Here is a 7,280-nt window from a genome sequence, read left to right as displayed (position 1 = left end):
AGCGGGGGGGCTGCAGGTGGAGTGCTCCCACCCTCCTGCAGGAGCAAATTGCACTTGGATACTTGAATTCTTTACGAATTGCCACTTGGTAATTCCTCGTACAAAAGAAATCACACAGCTGTTTTGCTTTTTTTTTTTTTTTGGGGGGGGAGGGCTAACCTTGAGCTCACTGCGGGCTAAAAGGAGCTGATTTTGCTGAGTATGACAAACAGGCAGCCTCATTTTTTTTTTCCCCCTTATCCTTTAAAACCTTGGAGGGAAGGTTCTCATCCCCCTTTCCACCATGCCACCCTACTTTCCTCATAAGAAACCACTTGCCTCCTGTGCCCACATGGTCCCATGGCTGGGCAGCTGCCGGGGTGGGGGGAACAGGCTATAACACGGCCCTTGCCCAGTCTCCAAAATCTTGTGCTGCAAAGAGCGCAGGGCAGCAGCCCACAGGGAGCAGTGAGGTTGCTTTTTTTTTTTTTTTTTTTTACCTTTTACCTCACTGGCCTGCAGGGAAACACTGAGGATTTGCTGCAGCGGAGCCGAGAGCAGCTGCCCCTTCCTTTCTCACCCCGTGGGGCAGCGCCTCTTCCCTTTCCTTGCCTGCGGGCCCTGCCAGCCTTCCTCGGGGCACGGGCACCCCTTTGGAGGGCTGGGGGGAGCTCCTTACGCTTGAGGCACCTGCTGCAGGGAGGAACAGCGCAGCTGAAGGCAGAAGAGAGATTGCACGTGGCCCCGAATGATATGTTGCTCGTTGCCAGCTGTGCCCGCCGCACGCTCCCCAGGGGCGGCTGGGGCCGAGGGGTGGGCTCCAGGCACAGCCAGAGGTCTGGGGGCAGCGAAGGACAGGGTTAACACACAAGGATCTGGATTTTAGCACCTTAAAAAAAAAAAAAAAGAAAAACAGAACCAAACCGTTGCTGCAGCCCAAAGCAAGTGAAGCAGCGGGCAGGCCTCTGCCAAGCTCAGCAGGATTTGGGAAACCAGCTTGGACAGTACCAGGCCGCTGGGAAACCCTGGTTTCCTTTGGCTACGTTGGGAAAAGCTGCCTGCTCTGCCCAGCTCCCCACGGCCCTGCAGCACACCGGGCCCTCCCTGACAGCCTCCCGGAGCTGCCGTCCCTGCAAGGAGCGTGCTGCTGCTTTTGGGATGGGCTCGGGACCAATCCTGCCACATCTTGCAGCGAGGGATGTCGTGCCCAGGAACATCTCAGCACACGGCTCCTGCCGGCTCCCTCCTCACCCGAGCTGGCCTGAGGCTGCCAGCCCCGGAGCTGCAGCCTCCCTGGCCTGCTTCGTGCAGGAAGGACACTGTTGGGGGAGGAGTACAAATACTAGGAGCTCCTTTCTTTTTTTTTTCTTTTTTTTTTGTTGTTTTCTTTTTTTTGTGTGTGTTTTTTGTGTGTTTTTTCTTTTTTTTTTTTTTTTTTTGGTTGACTGGCCTCTTCCCCCTGCATGCCCGTGCCCTCCCACGCCCGTTCCCTTCAGTCTCCGCTCACAGAGTTACAAGCACGAATCCCAGTGCAGCTGCAGGTCATGTCCATCAAGGAAGTCTGTGGAAAAGAGGCTGGGAGCCGCGGTGCTGAGGGGAGCCAGGCTCATGACGGACCCCCCCGGCAGCTCCAGCCAGTCCATGCTGTCCAAATTAGCCTCAGCCAGATCCAGGGCTATGCCCCCGGCCGGCTCGTGAGCAAAGTGCAATTCCGAGGTGTCCATGGGTGAAGGCGGGTGGTCCAGGATGGCCGAGCTGCTCAGCATCTCACTGTGGAGGTCGTCGATCAGGGACAGGGGCTCCGGCCCGTCGTGGCCCGCCGTCAGCAGCGGGAGGCCGGTGCTGCTCTCTAGGAAGTCCTCCAGCCGGCCCACGGGCACCGGCTGCCCCATGGAGCCCGGCCCCGGCAGCTCCGAGGCCTGGTGGCTGCTGGGCGGCGAGGGGCAGGCGGGGGCCGCGGGGGGCTCTTTTCCAGCCGGGGACGACTGCTCCTTGAAGTCGGCAGAAATCTCTGTGCGGGGAGCAAATGCACGAAGCGGGGTGAGGAGAAGCTCTGCCGCAGACAGCGGGAGCCCTCCCACCCCGCCGGGCAGCGGGGACCCCGCTTTGCAGCTCAACCCCAGGGAATTGAAGCTGTGGCCGGTGTGGCAGGGAAGATGTGCCCAGCTTTGATGCAGCAGAGCCACCAAAAAGCGTTTTAAGCACACCGATGCCTGGCTGGCGTCTCCCCGGGGGCTTTAATGCCTGCCAGGGATGCGGGAGCAAAGAGCAGTGACAGCCAAGCACATCAGCGCGCTGCCACTTCCAGGCTGAAGCCCCAGGGCTGGCAAGTGCCGCCTCATCTCCTTACCTCCGCTCTCTATGAGGATATCGAACAGGTCGTCCATCTGCTGGCTGGAGCAGCCGTTCTCCTGGGGAGGAAGAGGGACGGGTTAGCTCCCTAGGCACCAGGGGTGGGGCTGCTGTTGTACAGGGAGCAGCCAGAGGCACGGCACCAGAGCCCTCCGTAAGAGGGCTCAGAAAGGGACAGTTTGGTCTCCGTTCTCTTTTCCTGGCCCGAATCAGGAATCTAAAGGGCTTCACGACAGCAACTTTGCACCTGCTCTCCAAGGGAAACAGGAGAACTGCTCTCACCTGGGCCTTTGGCTGTTGCTTCATGGCCTCTTCATAGCCTGGTGGCTCTTTCATTGGGACCGAGGGCACGGGGAGAGAAGGTGGAGGAGTTCCAAAAAGCGACGTGTGCTGCTGCTGCTGCTGCTGCTGCTGCTGCTGCTGCTGCTGCTGCTCCAGGTCCATGTGGGCTGGGGAGGGGGCAGCAGGAGAGCCAGGCTGGGATGAGGGCTGTTAGGAGCAAAGGCAGAAGGAACGATCAGGGGAAAGCTCAGGGCTGCTTTGAGAGACCATCACCCCCCTCTCTTGGCGAGGTCTGCGCCGTGCTGCTCCCAGCAGCCCGGCTCCTTCCGTGTACTCGGTGCCCTGCGCGCTGACCGCGGGGGCGTGAGGCAGACTTCCCCTCCCTGTCAGCTGGAAAGCTCTCGCTGGTATTTTTAATACCAAAGCAACCACGCCACAAACCACCACCAGGCTGCTCCTGGCTGGGGAGAGCTTCATCTGTCCACGTGGGGGAACTCCTCGAGGATTTGAGAGAGAGAGAAGGCATTTCCCTCGCTTTGTTCAGCCTCCTCCGCACTCGCGACGGAGCCGGGACCTCTCTTTTCCCCCACCTCTCTCCCTGCAGCGCCAGCTTCGGCGACACGATGGGGCCTGACAGGCAGCAAACCTCACAGCCCGAGGGTGGGCGGGGAGCACCAGAGCACCGAGCGGTACCGGAGCTCTCCAAAGGAAGCCCCAAGCGCTGCAGGAAGCGGTGCTGGTGACTCAGCTTTGCCAGATGAATCAGCAGCCAGCTGCCCATACGAAATGTTCGAGTGAGGCCGGGGGGCTTGTGAGTGATCCAACCCACATCTGCTTCCCTGGAAAGCCTGGTCACCTGCTCTGCGGCCCGCCTGGAGAGGAGCAACCCCAAGCCCCTGCTACCAGAGCTGCTCTGGGGGCTGCTCTCCACGTGAGAGGGGCTGGAAACCCCAGCGTTGTGGCAGCGGCCACTGGGACGGGCTGGGGGGTACCTTTTTTGGCACACTGGGTTGGCCGGCCTTGCCAGGAGCACCAGTTTTCAGGGACCCTTTGTGGAAAGCGTTGAGGAAGAAGGGCTGCAGGGTTGGAGGTGCTGAGAAAGACAATGTGGTGGGGGGCTGCTGCCCTGTGACCACCTGCAGGCCTGGCTTCTGACCCTACAGGGAGGCAAAAGGATGAGGAGAGTCACTGCAGGTGCCCTCCGCAGCACAGCACACAAGCTCAGGGAGCCTGTGGGGAAATGGTGCCTGCGTTTACCTGCTGCATTTCCACAAGGCCTCAAAGCGAACCAAGGCACCGACTCTTTGCGAAGGGGCCATCCCACTCTGACTACACTAGGAAGGGCTCCTACCTGCACATCCTTCCCAGGACCTGACCCAGAAATGATCCTCCGAGCTCTAAAAACTCTTCATAGAAGTATTTCTCTCTCTCATCTTATTTACATGTGAAAGAGCGAGCTAAGTCATGCCTGACATGAGGTGGGCACAGCAGGGGCTCTTTAGCGCTGTCACTTGGAGGAGGGGTAAAGGCAGAGGTGCTCCCTTTCTCGATCCCACGTTGCACTTCACAAAGACATAACTAACAGGCGTGCTCAAGGCACAGGAACACAAATACAGCACGTTCAGCTGTACCAGACAGTAAAGGCCACATCTTTTTGCCCTTCTCAAAGCTGAGACACCACCTTCAGAGCAAAGCTCCTGCCCACACCACCCTCTGGCAGCTCTCTCCGTGCAGTAACCACCTCTTCATTTCAGCAGCGCTCCTTCAAGAACTGAGGACACCGCTGAGAACCAAGGCTGCCCGCGGTGCCTGTCATCATTTTTAGTTGACAGAAAGCTCCTGTCTAAACCTCCAGCTGGTATTTTGTCCAGCGGCAGGAGAAGGTGCTGGGAGACCTCACTGTGATAATGGTCTCACCAGGACTCTGTGTGTGTGTGCACTCCCTTCCCACCACTGCTACAAACCCTGGCATGGAGCGAAGGAAAACAAGGCAGAAACGCGAGCAGGCAGCACGCTACCTTTCTGACAGCTTGGTTTAGGCCTCGGGGCTGCTGCTGCTGCTTCTGCTGCTGCGTGGGCTGCTGCTGCTGCTTCTGCTGCGTGGGCTGCTGAGGAGTGCTTGCAGGTAGCTGACACTGCGGCTGGCTGGAAGTTTTAGCGGGCGATGATTGTACTCTCTGGAAAGAAGAGGGTATCGGTGAGGAGCTGTTCCCCGGGCACAACAGGGAGCAAGGCTCGAGTTTCTTAAAGGGTGTATTAAATCTGGCTTTCCTGACTCTTTAGGAAATGAAGTCAATCGTTCTGTTTCACCAGGGAGAGAAATCAAACTGGGGTGGGATTCTGTGTCCTACACGAGGAGGTGGTGCCACTCGAACTCCCTGGGCTCTGTGACTTCCCTCAGGGGCTGGCAGCCCTAGCACGGGACCTATCCCTGACTACGTGGGGTGAGCCGGGGCTGACATTTGGCTGACTTGCATCTCACCAGCTACGCAGCAAATGCAGCCTGTCCCTGATGGTGGGTGCTGCCACTGGCCCTGTTGGAGGTGCAAGAAATGTGGCAGCAGAGAATGGAAATTTTCTCTGATACCACGGAGGATGCTGGAGTTTAACTTATGCCATAAAACATATTTATCTCTTCCTGGAAGAAGCACTCAGAACACTTCTGTTAAGTGCTGGATCCATGCCAAGAGGGGAATAGTGCATCATGTCTGATGAAAGGCTCCACTAGCACCGAAATATCGACATGCATTAAAACAAAGAGCAGTCAAAAAGCAAAATGTCTGTTCTCAGGGCCTGATTTCAGCTCTCAGTAGACAAGGGGATCTATCTATCACTCCAGTGAAGAACAAGAGGTGAAATACATCCTCTTTTTTCTAATACCATGGGCACAGTTGTTCTGTCGAAAAGTGGTAGAACGATTTCTACCATGAAAGATTTACTTACACCGCTCTGTTTTGCAAAGCCAGGAACTCTCAGAGCAATAAAACACCTACTAAAATACCATTTTAGTATTTACTGAACTGAATTCCCAATGTATGAAGTCATCCCGTGGTAACCTGGACCCTAGGGACGGGACCTGAGCCTCGCCTACCTGCAAGGCCGGGCAGCTACTCCCTGCCTTCCCGTGGGGCGAGAGGCCCTGCCTCTCGGCGCTCGGCTTGGTCACGGTGAGCACGATGTGGGTCCCGGTGGAGTCGGTGATGAGGGTGGGGGGCGGGCTGCCCTTGATCAGGTCGCTCAGGGCGCTCCCTTGCTGGCCGAGGAAGAGCCGCGGGCTGTGGGACTGGCATGGCGGCTCCGCATCCGCGGCTGGCACCTCCTGCTTCACCATCACGGCTTTCTTTGGCACTGGGCTTGGATTCGAAGTGTCCATTTGGCTGGCGGCTGGCGCGGGGCTGAATTGGTCGCTTTGGCCACTGGATGGCTTTGCGGACGGGCAGCTCAGGAAACCGTTCTCGCTCTTCACCTGGACGCCGAACGCTGCTGGGCTGGGGGCGAGGGCGGCTCGTTCTCCCGCAGCCGCTGGGGCCGGCAGGGACTGCTGAGAGCGCTTCTCCTGCTCCAGCTGTAGTCTGAGCATCTCGACCAGCTGCTGCTTCTGCTTCAGCATGCGGGTGAGTTCCTCGATCTGCTTGTCCTTCTCCTGCAGCATCTGGTCCTTGTCCCTAACTTCTGCGTCTCTGCTGCTACCGGTGCTGCACCGCTCGGCCCTGGGTGCCGCGCTCACGCTGCAGGAGGAAGGTTTGGAGCTTTCTTCCTTCACCAGAAACTGCACCGGGGAGGCCTGCAGGGTGAGCTGGGTCAGGGGTGAGGTCACCATCTCTCCAAAGGTGTCTCCGGTGGCCGAGTTCTCGTCCCCCGTGCTCATCTGCGAGCGCTCAGAAGGAGTGGGAGAAACGGGAGGAGTCGAGCCCGTGCTGCCGAACTTCATCACGCTGCCACCGGTGACCGTGGCCACGACCACTTCTGCTGGTGCAATGCCCGTGGTGACCAGGGCTGGCCCCGTGCTCAGCCTGGCGGCAGGGAAGGCCACCACCACTTCGGCAGCTTTGGGGAGAATGGCTGCAGTGCTGGGCTTGGGAGTGGGGGTGGCGGGGCCGGCCGCACCGTTCTGCTCTTGGTAGGCTCTGAGACGCTCAATCAGGTCCGTCTTGGTGCCCGAGACAGGCAAGGCCCTCAGCTTCAACTCCTGCTTCAGCTCTGCCACCTGATGAGGGGGAAGAGGGCAACATTAAGACAGCACACGCTATCACCAGAACCACTGGGAGAGGGCCAGGCGAGCCCCTGCAGGCCAACACGCCCGCATGTCTGGTACAAACTGCGGGGCAGCAACGCCAGCCCTTTTCAGCAACATCGCTCAGTGTCGACTCCTCCACAGACAATGGCATAAAAAAAAAGGGCCGTGCAGTTTCCCAGGGCTGCCAGCAGCACCAGCGCTTACCTTCATCTCATCGAGGTTGGCAGGGAGAGGGCCTGGCTTGCCCACTGCAGCGTTGCTGTTCTGTCGCATCAGCCCGCTGGAAGCGGAGGACACCGAGGAGCTGCTGCTGACTGTGGCAGAGAGATTGCGTACGGCAGGGGCACTGGCACCACTCTGCTGCTCTCCTGGAGGCCTGCAGCGAAAGAAAAGCCACGGGCATCAAAACCAAGGTGGAAAGGCACTGGAG

General features: G+C 58.6%; 1 protein-coding gene across 1 annotated transcript in view; it reads right to left on the bottom strand.

Moving 5' to 3' along the window:
- Positions 1-1,413: 1,413 nt before the first annotated feature.
- Positions 1,414-7,280, bottom strand: part of MRTFA (myocardin related transcription factor A) — a 101,034-nt gene continuing 95,167 nt past the window's right edge. Inside the window, exons 12-17 of the mRNA XM_032207809.1 lie at positions 7,055-7,226; positions 5,705-6,820; positions 4,632-4,790; positions 2,614-2,820; positions 2,330-2,390; positions 1,414-1,990 (exon numbers count right to left, since the gene is read on the bottom strand). Coding sequence (XP_032063700.1) covers positions 1,491-1,990; positions 2,330-2,390; positions 2,614-2,820; positions 4,632-4,790; positions 5,705-6,820; positions 7,055-7,226 — 2,215 coding nt within the window. The 3' untranslated portion in view covers positions 1,414-1,490. The remainder of the gene's footprint in view (positions 1,991-2,329; positions 2,391-2,613; positions 2,821-4,631; positions 4,791-5,704; positions 6,821-7,054; positions 7,227-7,280) is intronic.

The sequence above is a fragment of the Aythya fuligula genome, chromosome 1 (assembly GCF_009819795.1).
Source record: "Aythya fuligula isolate bAytFul2 chromosome 1, bAytFul2.pri, whole genome shotgun sequence".
Lineage (NCBI taxonomy): Eukaryota > Metazoa > Chordata > Aves > Anseriformes > Anatidae > Aythya > Aythya fuligula.
The sequence above is the reverse complement of the archived record's forward strand: the minus strand, read 5'-3'. Positions and strand labels throughout refer to the sequence as shown.